Genomic DNA, 15,268 nt, shown 5'->3' on the forward strand with positions numbered 1-15,268 from the left:
GCTAAGGTGCATATCACAGAATGATTTCAGTGAGCCCAGACCTTGGCATCTTACCGTACATAGAAAAGCACTGAATTCCTTAACTTGAGATAACCTCTGCTGCAAAACTCCTATATATCCTAGCTCCCCCCTCTTGCCTCCCTGGAGAAGTTTCCTTGGAATTACTTCAGATGCCACCTCCAGGGCTTGAAGTCCTAAAAATGTCTGCCAATTAAAACATAACTCTCAACTTTTAGGTTGTGAATATTTTTTTTAGTCCACAATACTAAAAACCACTGCATTTGTACACCTTAGATAAGTTTTACATTATGTGAATTATTACTCCATAAATCTATTTTGTTAAGAAAAAGAAAGAATGAAAGAGAGAGAGAAGAAAGAGGAAAAGGACGATGGAAGGAAGGGAGGGAGGATGAAATAAAGGAAGAAAGAGGAGAGAAAGCCAGCAATCTTGTAAGCAGGGTAATGTGTTTGTGCCCTGATTTCACTCAGTGGTGACCCGAAACAGCCACGAAGTACTATATGGTCCCATTCGCCTAATGGCATCAGTGCCACTGCTATTTCGGAAAGTTATGCTTTGACTATTCAAGACCCTTGGCTTCTGGAAACTTTTCTTGCATTACTATCAGTTACAATTTGGAGCAGAAGCGAGTCCTGGAATACAACTCTTGCATGATCAGCTCAGCATTAATACTGTTGTGTTCATTTAAGGCCAGTGGGTAAATGAGCATGACGTTTTGATGGTGTGTGAGGTTGCTATTTGTTTAGGTTTTAGGGGAAATGGCGTCTAATCACTCTGTAATGTTTCATATCCCAGATCTATAAGTCTACAACCTTCCCCACAGAGAAAGAGATGCTAGAAAACAAACAAACACAAACCTCATTTTAAATGTCCAGACGATGGAGTTCCCATTGTGGCTCAGCGGTAACAGCCTAACTAGTATTCAGGAGGATGCAGGTTCAATCCCTGGCTGCACTCAGTAGGTTAAGGATCCAGCATTGCATTGTGGTGTTGGTCACAGATACGGCTGGGATTCTGCGTTGCTGTGGCTGTGGCTGTGGCCAGTAGCTATAGCTCTGATTTGAACCCTAGCTTGGGAACTTTCAGATGTCACAGGTGAGGCCCTAAAAAGCAAAATATAAAAATAAAAAATCCAGACTTACAAGAAACTCCTTACCTGTGATGAGGGTACTGTGTATGATTATTTTCTATTAATGTATCTAAGGTTAGAAGCCTTGATTTGCTTAGGCTAGAAAGGAGCTCATTGGAAGAGAACAGCCTAGGGAGGGCTCTCTCTTCCCTTGCAAAACTAGGGACACTGTGCTTCAGACTTCTCGGTCTTCCTTGTGTATGTATCTAGCTCTTTCCACCATCTCTCTAATTACATGTTTTATGTGATTAAATGTCCCCTTTATTTGAGAAAGACAGCCTTGAAGCCAGAGGCTTCCATCTGTTTCTTCCCCATGGCCTTAGATCAGGCAGAAATCATGAGTCATGTTTATCAGTCTTACTTGGCTGGAGAAAGGAACCATTCCTTCCCCACTGAAATTAATCTCCTCATCCTGAATATGCTCTATATTTGGTTTTTCCACTGCCATTTGGGCATACAATAAGAGCAATCTCATCTAAGACTTTATTCTTTCCCTTGGGGGTTGGGAACAGGAAATGTGTTTTTTTCTGGACAAAAAAAAAAAAAAAAATGCAATGGTTAAAAAAAGGTTTATTAGATTATTTTTGTTATCAGATTAAAATGAAATTATATCTCTCAGCCCAGTTCCACACATATGAGATGAGCTTCTGTAATCATATCGATTGAACACACTTCTATTATATACCAGTTGAATCCCTGAACATTTGTATTACTTTTCTGATACTCTTAGAAACTGGTGATTTAGTCTTCTGAATAAGTAGCCACTCTTCAAAACCCGCTGATGAAAGTGACTACACGTGCCAGTGGACTAGTTCGTATGCAGCACTGGTCTCTTGCAATTCCACACCCACAGAGACCCAGATTTCCTTAAGGATTGAAATAGCCTAATGCTAATCCTGCTCCTACCCTGGTGAGGGTCTTATCATCAAGGAGTTGTGCCATACTCACCAAAAGAACATGTTCTGCCTGGCTTTGAATCTAGCTGGTTGAGAAGAACATATTCCTGATGGGCAGGAGAGGCCATGGGTTCTTGCCTCCAGCCTATCTCTGCCAGGTAGTGTTTGGGAAGGTTGGTAGCTTCCTTCCAAAGGCAAAAGTTCTAAGATGCTCCTTGTATTTGTAGGAAGATATGGTACAAGTAATCAGACCTTCATTGGCAAAACCCATAAAGTTTCTTGTCATTCTGAAGAACTAGCTCCTCTTATCAGGAATTTCTCAGTTGATAGCATCTCTGTAGGATATTAGCGATACATACAGATGGGAGAATGCCTGGGTTGGTCTACAGAGAGCCCTAGGGCTAGAGGTGGCCTGGGAGAATGGGGATTGCCTCAGGGAAATGGATGTGTCCCTAACCTTGTAAGCTACTTTATTTCCCAGACCAGGAAAAGGGAGGCAGCCTTTCATTTTTTGTGTATGGAGAAATCACCTTTCATTTATTCCTTGATTGGGTGTACCTGTACTGAGTAACTGCACACACACACACACACACACCCGTGTGTGTGTGTGTGTGTGTGTGTGTGTATCAGGGTTTGGACACACATTTCTCAGCTTTAGAAGGAATACAAGGTATGTTGTTAACCACTTTAAAGAGTGCAATAACAGAGGTCTATGCAAAGCATGGTGGGCCTGGCCGAGGACTGAAGAACACACTGCCTGGAGGAATCCAGGAGAGAGGGTTTCTTTGAGAAGGTAATACTTGTTAGGTTTGAAAGATAAATACAAGTTTACAAGGCTAAGAATGGGCATGAGAGGGCACGAGAAGGAAGAAGTATTTAAGGCAGAGAATGTCACATGGTTGAAGGCACCGATGCCAAGAAGGCAGATGTGCTCAGGAGACTGTGAATTCTTACTGGGAAGATTTGAACACTAGAATGATCGGTGGTGATGGGCAGAAAGGTGTTAGATGGTAGGAGAACACGTCAAAAATGGGAGAATGCTTCAAAAATGTGAAAACGCAGGAAGGGCCAGAAATCAAAGGGTACACTAGGCTAGCTGCCACATCCAACCCCGTGCTCTGAGGATTTGCAGCTTATGGAAGCATTAGCTACAATGGCTGCTAGAGGAACCTTCTCAGACTTCAGGGAAATCTGTAGTTTTCTAATTACAAGAAAGTCATCTCACTGTTCTATCCTTCCCATTTCAAATCAATTAGCTAAGGGAAAGTACCATCTCAGACGATACACCTACACTGAAGGTCTATTCTGGGGCCCTCTCGGTGTAGCTTTCAAAAACTACAGGCTATGAAACCCACACAGTGCTAGACCGTTTCTTCTTCCAGATGTGATCTCAGAAAGTGAGCACATTATCAGCAAAAGGTTGCAAAATGGACAGTACAAAAAGATTGCAAACTTTTCTTAGAGTTGAGAGGACCTACCGAACGATGTTTGTCAAAAGCAAAGGCTGGAAAATAGAAGGTTGTCGAGGTCTTTGTTAGTAAAAAGGCTGTAAAAAGACTGGAATGACTACAGAAGTGCACTATTTTAAAATTTGGTTGTTGCTAGAAAGGTTTATGTAGTCACTTTTAGACACAAATGTGGGCATCACAGGTACAGCAGGACTTCTCAAGTTATGGGATTTTAGTTTTATTTCCAATTATTCTGCTATCAGCTAAAGAGTACAGTAACTCTTTTTTTCAGGGCAGGGTTCTTTGACTTACTTATGAAGATGGCTTCTTTTAAAATGTTGTAAATATAATTGTGCCACCCATTTAGAGAAAAGTTGTAGTAAATTAATGTTAAATGATGCCAATAGATTCCTCTACCCAACATTTAAAAGCTGCATCAGAAACTTCTCCAAGTTCGATGGAACAAATGAAAATGGCATGCTTAACTTTTAAAAACTATTTTCTATAACCAAACATATCACAGTTTACTGATAGCAGTGGCAGGAATTTTTTTTTTTTTTCAAAATTCTTTGTAAAGGAGATTCCCACATTAACACACTTGAAATAGGACTTGGCATAGCATAGGTGATCATAATCTGACTTGATTAAAGACTTTCCATATTAAAGACATTGGCATTAACTTAGAGTCAGGAAGAATTACTAACTGGTGGTTTTCTTCTTAAAAGTCCCTCAGACAATTTATTACATGATATGCTTGCTATGCTATTTTTCACCATATAAATGACAAACAAAACACAATGTGGCTGTGCCTTACGGTTCTGATAAGGGTCTATACAGACAGCACGGCATAGCTTTTCAATATTTTCATCATGTAGAACAGCTGTATGTATTTCTATCACCTGGAATTTTTTTAGACAATGTTTATAAACTTGTTAGGAGAGAAACTGCAAAGATTTCAGACTTTAATTTGAAATGTTAACAGGCCTATTTTATTATTTATTTACTTATTTTCTTTGTAGTGCACCCACGGCTCATGGAGGTTCCCAGACTAGGCGTCGAATCGGAGCTGTAGTGCCGGCCTATACCACAGTCACAGCAACGCCAGATCCTTAACCCACTGAGTGAGGCCAGGGATCGAACCTGCGTCCTCATGGATGCTAGTCAGATTTGTTTCCTCTGGGCCACAACGGGAACTCCAACAGGCCTGTTTTAATAGCAGAAAACAAACTGATCTTCCCACTAAATTACTATTCATATATATTTGTAAAAATAAAATCCCCCAGGCCATCAGTTCACAAGGATGGAGTTTTTTTTTTTTTTTTTCCTTTTTCTAAATAAATTGGTCTCTATTACTTACTACGTATGCTCATTGCTTATCCTTCTCAACTACTCATTACCTACACGTGTTTAGCATATATTTACACACACACATTCATTTTTGCAAAATGATTGAAGATCTTTGTTCCTTTATTTAAAAGAAATTTAATACCCATTGAAACTTGGATTAAAACCTAATAAAATCTTATCTTAAAACAAGTTTATATCAAACCGACTTTATTTTTGAACACTGTACAAACTTTTTCCCATTTAAAAAATCCGTAATTATTAACGAAATGCAAATTAAAACTACAATGAGGTATCACCTCACACGGGTCAGAATGGCCATCATCAAAAGGTCTATGAACAATAAATGCTGGAGAGGGTGTGGAGAAAAGGCAATCCTCCTACACTGTTGGTGGGAATGTAAATTGGTACAATCACTATGGGAAACGTATGGAGGTTCCTCAAAAAACTAAAAACAGAACTACTATATGATCCATCAATCCCAACCCTGGGCATATATCCTGAAAAAAATCATAATTTGAAAAGATACATGCACCCCCATGTTCACTGCAGCACTATTTACAACAGCCAAGACATGGAAGCTATCTAAATGTCCATCCACAGAGGAATGGATAAAGATGAGGTGTATATATATATGAATACTAGCCCAAAAAAGAAATAATGCCATTTGTAGCAACATAGACTTAAGAGATTATCACACTAAATCAGTCAGACTGAAGGACAAATATCACATGGTATCACTTGTATGTGGAATCTAAAAAAAAAAAAAAAAAAAGATACAAATAAACTTATTTACAAAACAGAAACAGACTCACAGACTTTTTTAAAGACAACCTTATAGTTACCAAAGGGAAAGGCTGGGGCGAGAGGAATGGATTGGGAGTTTGGGATTGGCACATGCACAGTATTGCCTATTGAATGGAGGGATGGCCAACAGGGACTGGTGTACAGCATAGGAAACTGTACTTAATATTCAATAATAACCTACATCTGAAAAAGAATGGATACGTGCTTATTTATAAGTGAATTACTTTGTTGTACAACAGAAACCAACACAACATTGCAGATCAACTATACTTCAACAAAATTTTTAAAAAAGAAAAAAAAAAAAAACCCATGAGGACCACAGCATCATGTATCCATGTGTAAAAATCCATGTTACACACCAAGCAACAGAATCAGGGCTACATAGGACAGGCTGTCTTTGAGCCATGTGTCAGTTGCCCTGCTCCATGAAACACTAACGCACTAGCCACCTTCTTTTTTCATCTTTTTGAGAAGGGCAAGGCACTCTTGAAGACTTGTTATTTGCATGACCAGAGGCTTTTATGTTTATGAAAACCTGAAAACAGGAGGCCCACAAAATAACAGTCATTTCAAACCAGAGATGATGCATTTTTTTTCCTCATTTATTCAAATTCACTGCAGGAAGTAAACACTAAAAGATTAAAAAACAAAACAAAAAATTCACACTGCAGTATGTACAGTTTCATGACATCACATGAAGAAATTAAATTTCTAATAAAAATGACAAATTATATTACTGAGCAGATCGCATCAAAATTGGTTGTGTAAACCCCAGAATTCATACCATGAATGGTAATGCGCCTCTATTCCAGGATACTGGAATACTCCTGGTATATTATTATGTTTCCAATGGGAGTAAAAAATTCATGAAAGTAGTTGTGTGAACCCTTTATGTTGAAAAGTGGTTGACTTGATTTAAAAAGTTTTAAGACCCTTGAATTCAAAGCACATTCTTTCACAAAGCTTAAACCACAGAAGTCATGTCCAGAAATGGAATACTGTTGTGTTGGGATGAACATCTGATCTGACTTAAGACATTTTGCCAAATGCACAGATGCACAGGGTCCCCCATGCACTTTTCATGCAGCAGGTAATCACAACTTAAATAAAAGGTTTATTCTATACATTTGTCCAGACTTGCAACTGTATACATACATGCACAATTTTTAAACCTGTCCGATTATATTTACACTTATACATGGAATATACACAAACCAAAGAGATTAAAAGGCTTTTCTGTTGTATTAGAACAATACAAAATATGTGTTTTTTTTCATTAAGGAAATCACTATTTACATCACCTTTAAAAACCAATTTTAACATCTTCATGTAACAAGTCAATATATATATATATATACATATTATATATATATATATAAAATATATACTCTCACCAGTTTACTCCTCTGTAAGATGCAGCAGAGAATAAACAGGTAATGCTACCTTACTGATGTCAATGAGAGCTGTAGTACCCTTTCACAAATGACTTTCTTAGGAAGAAATTGTCTAGATATCTAAAATAGTCTTGAAAATGTGTATATGTGCATCCTTGTATCTACATACGCATAAATGAAGTGAATTTATGGATGTATGCCCTTTCTCACCGCTCTTCTTTAAAACTGTACTAAATCCAAATTGGGGACACTCTCTAGTAAGTCAGAACAGCTGTCTTTGTGGTCATGTTTATTTACGTATGGCATAGCTTCATTTCTTTAACAGTGGACAACAATAACAACAAAAACAACCAACTGACCAAAGAAACAAAAAGATAGTAATGCTGGCCCTTAATGTTCTTTTTCCTGACCTAAAGTTCACTTCCATGTAAAGGCCCATAATCCCCTAACTGAGGGGGAGATATCACTACTTTTAACCTAGGATATTCCTAAGACTCCAGACCTTTCACAATGGCAGAAAAAAAAAAAAAATGCCTTGTTTAAAAGCTTCTTTATTTAGTGTAGACAGTAAGATTGTCACAGAGTAAAGATGAGAGGGAGGTGAATTTCTTCACTGGCCAGTGGAATTTTCATTTCAAAATCAGCATATGCCTTCATCTCTTCAGGATGTAGCATGATATTCACTCCTATTATTTTATAATATGTCCAGTCACTATTTACAAATCATTTTGAGAAAAAATAATGATTCCGGGTTTTAGATCATATTAGGAAATAACACCCATTTTCAATATAAAAATCTTAGAAACAACTTCAAGTAGAACAATTTCAAATAGATTTCCTTCTAATTAATAGTTGATTATACAACAATTTTTTGATAGGTCAGTTGCTAACCTGGTTTACAGTTAAAACCAAAAACATCTGGTGAATGAACTGTGGATTGTAAAAACTGAACTGAAAAACTTGATCTTGTTTCAACATAAAAACATCATGTGGCTCAATAGCATATTAAGTTTTTCCAAGAAAAACCAATGGTTATTTTTAATCACTATTTCAAAATCACAGATCCGATGGAGTGACTGTGTATAATTCTGTCATGTATATGTGCCCTCTGTATTTGTTTGTTTAGTTGAGTTTAGTGTCTTTCTTGGGTTTGAAATAAATGTTTTCATCTTTGTCAGCACTGTTCTGAGGACAAGGATTTTAATAGAAGTTAAGGATGTATTCGGGAGGAGTTTCCAAACCATCCTGGAATCACCTGAGTTTGGTAAGTGGCCCTGTTAGTCCATCCCTAAGGCTAATTAAGTAGATGTTACTCATTAGAACACATAAATAATCACAGATTTTCCTGAGATGTTGAGCCAGGTATGAAAGTTGTCCCCTTCACCCAATTTTTTTTTTTGTCATAAAAAGTATTCTGAACCCGATTTCCAAAGACATAACAGTAATATACGAAGTACAATATTGCAAATTTTGAGTTGATGTGTGACTATACTGGGGAAAATATAGGCATCAAATAGTTTGTTTACAATCCTGTGTTCTGAGAAAAGTCAGGCAATGGTTTTCAAATTTCAGAGTGCAGAAGAAACACCTAGGGAGTGTGTTAAGATGCAGAAGGAAGATTCCCAGGTCCACTTAGCAGAGATTCTTGTTCTGTGTAGATCTGAGATGCTGCCTAGGAATCTGCATTTTAAAACTAGTGCTCCAGATGATTCTAACGCAGGTAGTCTGAGTCCAGCTTTATTAAGAAACCCTGGTCACAAGACTCACAGGTACCACAGAAATGGTGAGAAGTAGCTTTTATAAGAGATGGTGAAAACTGTCCAAAGAAAAGCCATTTTGCTTCTGTTAAAAACAACTTATTTCTACTATTCAGGAAACCACCTGAAGATAAATGCTAACTCTCCTAATTCTGCAAAAGGAGGAATATTAATTTAGTAAAGTAGTTAAAATACAAAAATGGAAATCTGCCTTTTTTTAAGATCTATCAAACTTCCATCAATTGTAATCAATTTTTTACTAAGTAGTACAAGGTTTAAAGAAATATAGTGTATTGAAAAGGACTGGGGTGGAGCAGACACATTAGGGAATCATAAAACCCCTTCCAAGAGTTAAAAATAATTTTTTCTTTAGCAAAAGTGAAAAATGTAAGCATATTTTTCCTAATTTATGTTTGAACTGAATTGAGAAATAAATCCGAACTAGGTTTTTTAATTGAACTAGGTTCAACAATTATCTTTAAAGAGTTATTATTTAATAAATTGGCCTTAAAAAAAAATGTGTTGTGTAGGCTGACTTCTGAAAAGCAAAATAAAATACCCTAATAAAGGCAGCAATGCATTAATCCACTGTGGATGAAGATTTACATTTTAATGTATGCCTGTTATCTGTGATTAAAAAAAGGATATCATTCATAGGCTACTCACAGTTGTTGTCTGATGCATACAAAGTGTTAAACAACCACTGGCTAGTTCAGCAGCTTCCTCATGACATCTAACGTAAAGCAAAAAGTAGTATGCATATTTAAACATCACCAGGAACCAAGACTTTTCAAAATGAGAAAGTTTCAATTATACCATGCTTTTCTCAAATCATGCGCTTATTTATACAGATCTCAAGTTCAAACTCATTTAGTTTTTAAAAAGATCCAAAGATGGACGGCAGGTACATTTTATTCTGATTCCTTTTTTATTGTTAGCATGTTTCCCAGAAGTCCATAAACTTCTCCATTTGCGCTGTGTGGGCGAGAGGCATTATTTCCCATATGGCTATTATAAGGGCTTCTTAAATTAAAGAAAGAAGCTTTAGTTTCTGCAGCAGGGAGTAACTCTTCTTTGATTGTAACCTGTGAGATGTTTTCAGCAGAGGAAGGCTCCCTCCAAACGTCCTTGTCTTGTGTTTCTCGACTGGTAACAGAATTGCCTCCTTTCTGGAGCATGTAATACAGTATTGGGTTAGTTTTGGTCAGTCTTGGAGAGTCTTTTTCATACTCATTCTTTTCCGCGTCTGTGATAACCCACTTAATGGGTCTCTTCTCACTGGGCATGGAACACCCGTTCACAAGCCCAGATTCTGGTCTGGACCCTGTGCAGCCCAAGTGCTCAGGGAAAGGAGGACTCAGGGGAGTTTTGACTCCTCCTGGGTATGGAAATGTCCTGCTGTCCATGCAACTGCTGGGCTGAGCGGCACTGTACATCAGTCCATTTAAAGAAGAAATGCTGAATTCAGGCTTGCTGTTGGTCACACTGTTTTTGCATCCTTTCTTTTTACTGTCACCGACAGAGTTACTCCGATGCTGGGACAAATCTCTCACACAGTTTTCTGAGAGAAGCAGCTGTTTCAAAACGTTGAAGCTTTTGCTCTCTCTGGCCCAACTCCTGTGTTCACTTTCGCTGGGTGAACTATGACTGCCAGGGTATTTCAAGTCAAGCTCATTTCTGCTAAGCTTCAGCTCTTGCTGGTTAAGCAAGGACCCATACAGCACCTCCGGAGCACTGTGACTGCCTGCAGCATCGACTATGTTATTTTTCATCTTTTTAAATGGATTTTCTAACGGCTCAGTATAAAGCTTCCTTTTCTTAGGGACCATGCAAAGATTCTTTGATTCCAAAAGTGTCAGTTCACTGTTTCTGTGACTGCCGTCCAGGTCATCAGCCGGGTAGCTCTCTTGATTTTGTCTCAGCAAGCGACTTAGCAGACCGTTCTTTGAGAAAGAAAAATCCTGAGGTGAAGCGGGCTCCGATTTCAAGTCCTCGGGAGCTGGTAAGGCAGCTGCGCCTCTCTGCACGGGAGGAGCCATCCCTAAGAATGGGGCGCCCTGAGCATCGGGGCTCGAGTGCACATCCGGGGTGTGCGCGTGGAAGTCGTCGCAAGGCTCAGATTTTATTTTCACCATCAATATTTGTTCACTTAAAGCTCGGTCTGTATGTTCCTGAGTACTTCCCTCCCTTAAGGGAATCTTCTCTTTCTTCTCCATCTTCCCTTTGTTGGAGTTTCCCAGCAGCAACTGGAGGACAGTGCGCCTTTCAAGCAGATTTTCTATTTCGGAACCAGAAAGTCCGGGCTCAGGGCCGGCTGAGTGGCTGCCGAATGCTTTATTTTCTTCAGCTGGGTTTGTTTTATTTGCGAGCAGAGGGCTACCGAGTCTCTCCATCACACCTGTAGGTTTATCCGTGTTGACGCTTAGCAGCTGTTTACTGGGTCTCTGCTCTTCCCCTGACATGGAAGACTGCATGCCACACTGCGCTAAATTTTTTAACAGCTTGCTGGCACTGAACGTGGCAGAGTTTTGTGCACCTTCGTTTTGGACTGGTTTCTCTCCTTGCAAGTCTTTGCTCTTTGTAAGGTCCATCAAGCGGTTGGAGGTGGCATTTGTTGGCTTTTCAGACGGAGGGCCACAGGCATACGGTGGGGAATTCCATCTAATGACCAAAGAATGCTGGGAAAGGTTGATGGGAGACTCGGCTTTGGCCGATGCAAGTAGGGGTGGAGTGCTCACTGGCGTCGTCCTGTTGGTACCCGGGCTTTCAATGACAGAGGTCCGAGCATAGTTCTGTGTGCTGAACTTTGTCACATCACTGTGGACTTCCTGAGGGCTGTTGTTTCTTTCTACATTTTCTTCATTCTTATGGCCGAGGAGCAGCTGAAGAAGGGTCACTTTCTGGTGTGAATTTAGCCTAGAATTCTTTGAGGTATCTTGATCTTCTTTGTTATCTACTTCGGGGACTTTGGGATCCCAAGTGTTTAGTAAGGACTGAGTTAAGTTATCTAGAGAAACAGGCTGGTCAGGTTCTGGCTTTTCGGTTCGGTGCTTGCAAGACAAGTCTATGGGCACACAGTTGGAATAAGAGCTTTCATCACCACTGCTATCATCTGTAAAACTGGGATTGTTATCTGAGTAGTCATCAATAGTTGTAGGTGTACTGCTCTCCTCAAAAATGCTTCCTCTCTCACTGTGACTGTGTCCGTTCATTGGCTTAGGTATGGTCTGGCTTTTAAGAAGATGTAAAAGCAAACTATTATTAGCAGCTTGTTTGATATTGTTTCTTTCCAGTGAATTCTTATAGCCTGCATTTTTGGGGGAAGAAGGAACGAGACCCATTGGACTTTGAAATGTTGTACTTTTGCTAGCCATTAATTTGTTTGATGATGTTCTTGCCTGGCCATTAAGATGGCCTGACACTCCTTTGGAGACCTGGAAACTGCCCACATCCTTCTGGCCATTTTCCTGTAATCTGGCCATAGCAGCAAGTCTTTCACTCGCTGCCTGATTTGCATTTTGTGTTTTTAAAGCATGTTCTCGAGAATACTGCTGTAAATGGGCTTCGCTTGAAAGGAGTAATGCTAATTGGCTACAAGCAACACTGGGTTTGGGTGAAGTGGCAGGACTAGCCCTTTTTTCCACCATGCTTGCAACAGCTTGTAATCTTGCAGCGCATGACAAAGGTTCACTCAGGACCTTTGTTCCACTTTGTCCAACATGATGAGGTGACTCTACGAACCTCTCTCTGATGAGGTTTTTAGTTACGTCAGGGAGATTTGTATCAGGCTTTTGATCTTTAGCTTTACTTTTCTTCAACAATGTTTTTAAGTGACTTGACGCAACACCGTAGCACCTTAAATCTTTCTCCACTTTTAAAGAATCATGACTGAGGGCATACCCTTGCTCCTTGAGGCTCTGCCTAATTTGTTGTGACAGAGCAACAGTCTGCAGCCTAGAGCTGAATGACTGAAGCAAAGAGGCCAGTAATGTGCTATCCTGTTTGCCTTTAGGCACATTGTCAACCATGCCAGCCAGCAAAGCCTCCTTCTTTACGTTTAAATTGACGATGGAATCAGACAGCCTCTTCCGCTTCGCTGCATTCCAGTCCTCAGAAGACTGCAATAGCCTGGCTTTTTTGAGATGCAGCATGCCAGATCCCTGATATGTGTGTGTATTGAGAACTGGACCATTACTTTGACAGGTGGGAAATGCATTACCGGAAATGTTAAAGTTCTGATCTTCTTCATTACGCCCAGCAGACTTTTTGTCGACGGCAGTACCTGATCCCTCTGCTGCCTGATGCATTAGTAATCCTTCTAGGTAAGTTAAAACAATAGAATCCTGGTGCACATCAGAGCCAAGCTCTTCTCCATGAGTCATGTTCAATAGAAGTGTTCACAAGGGCTTGGTTTCTATTCACTTTGAAGAATGGTTTTTTTTTTGGGTGAATGAGATGTAATGTTAATAAGTGAGTGTCAGTTTATCACCTTCCATAGTAATTAGACAGAGGTGTACTGTTACATTCCGACCAGGATTCCTGCTGGCAGTGGCGAGATAAATGGCAGGCCGACCCCAGTGCAGTCCGACCATAGAGCTGATCAACTCCCAAGTAAGAAGCAGCAGCAGAATCCTTAGTGAATACACTGCTTCTTCTTCATCTTTTGTTCCCCAATAAATGCAAATATCAGTGTTCTAGAAAAATTAAAGAAAAAAATAGTTAAGGAGGTGAAGAATTAGAATTGTACTCTGATATGTGAAAGCAAAACAATCTAGCGCTTGTAAGCTGATATGCGTATATATACCCACATGCAATGTACATATTTATGCATTATAGATGCTTCTTCAGTAATTTATTTTATTGCCATTCCTATTAAATTGGAAATCTCTACTGGAAATCTTATGGATTAATTAATTTCATATCGTGAAAAGGATCCAATCAGAGAAAATACTTTAATGTTATACAACTGTCTTCCAAAGCCCATTAAGTTTTTGAATTTTCATAAACATCTTTCTGCAAAGTGATGTGATGCTAAGTCGTCTCCCTATAGCACTGCAGCTGTACAAGGGGCTAGTTCTAGCTTCCTTACATTACTCAGAGCTTATGAAGGAACAAGAGGAAAAAGGAGAAGAGATCCATGTGACATGGACTCATCTAATGAGTTGGATGTGAGGTTGAGGCCGACACAACGCTTCTGACATCATCCTCTAAACATCAGCCATCCCCAAAAGAATTTGGAGAATTTCTGTTTTCAAAGAATTGGAAGCCCTAACAAGTGTAAGATTCTTCTGAAGGGGCATGCAAACTGTGATAGTCTTAGTTAATACACATTTACATAAAATCACAGGCTTATTCACCCATAGTTCTTACCGAGACTTATTAAAAACAAAACCCATTTAGGTCGAGCAAAGTTTGAATGCGTCTGTCTTAAAATTCTTACATCTGTGCTCCATGTAGAACTTGTAAAATAAGGTGCACTCCTAGCAGATGCAGAATACAGGTTACAGATAAGCCTACCATCCTAAGTTTCTAGAATGTTCCTAATATAAAATACTCCTCCCCCTGCCCATGCTATTTCTTTGAGTATGACCTTGTTATCAATAATTACAGATAAATTAAAATATTATGTGATTTGAAAAAAATTTAAAGGATTTAAAAATAAAAGTCATTATTTAAAAAATGTTTTTGGGTACTGCATTAATTTTTGGTTTAGAAAATGTGGTTAGTATAGAGCACATAAAACTATAATAGCAGAAACTGACAGAACATTATAAATCAACTATAATAGAAGTAAAATCTTAAAAAAACCTATAACTATACATATATATATATATATACACACACACACATACTAAGTCATCATATCATCCTGTAGAAAAGTTGGCAAGAAACAAATTTAGAAGAGATTTGAAGAGAAATTCAAAGTTCAAATGGTTATTTCTCATTAACCTCTTTGAAAAGAATATTCTATAAACAAAACCAATTATATGAGGCAAGAAAGAGCTTTTCATAGAAACTCTTTTTTTTTTTTTTTTTTTTTTTTGTCTTTTTGCCTTTTCTAGGGCTGCTCCTGTAGCATATGGAGGTTCTGAGGCTAGGGGTCTAATCAGAGCTGTAGGTGCCGGCCTACACCAGAGCCACAGCAACTCGGGCTACGAGCTTCATCTGCAACCTACACCACAGCTCACGGCAATGCTGGATCCTCAACCCACTGAGCAAGGCCAGGGATCGAACCCAAAACCTCATGGTTCCTCGTCGGGTTCGTTAACCACTGAGCCATGACGGGAACTCCGAAACTCATTTTTTAATAAGATCAACCTGTAACTCAAAGATAGTAGTTACTGAAAAGCTATTCTAGGTGCACTCCCCTGGGGTGCAGGTAGGCAACACCTACCACCATTCTAGCAGAAAATTGGAATACCTCAGAAAGCAGAAATTCCGAGACTACTTAAGGCTGGAATTCACTCAGACTCT

The 15,268-nt window shown here is 39.1% G+C and overlaps 1 protein-coding gene across 4 annotated transcripts in view; it reads right to left on the reverse strand.

Moving 5' to 3' along the window:
• Positions 5,030 to 15,268, reverse strand: part of NRIP1 (nuclear receptor interacting protein 1) — a 93,496-nt gene continuing 83,257 nt past the window's right edge. For all 4 annotated transcript variants that reach the window (XM_021070819.1, XM_021070818.1, XM_013982535.2 and 1 more), the window contains one exon: positions 5,030 to 13,488. In XM_021070819.1, the coding sequence (XP_020926478.1) occupies positions 9,706 to 13,176 (3,471 nt within the window). In that variant the 5' untranslated portion in view covers positions 13,177 to 13,488 and the 3' untranslated portion in view covers positions 5,030 to 9,705. The remainder of the gene's footprint in view (positions 13,489 to 15,268) is intronic.

Source organism: Sus scrofa, chromosome 13 (assembly GCF_000003025.6).
Source record: "Sus scrofa isolate TJ Tabasco breed Duroc chromosome 13, Sscrofa11.1, whole genome shotgun sequence".
In the NCBI taxonomy this organism is placed as follows: Eukaryota; Metazoa; Chordata; class Mammalia; order Artiodactyla; family Suidae; genus Sus; species Sus scrofa.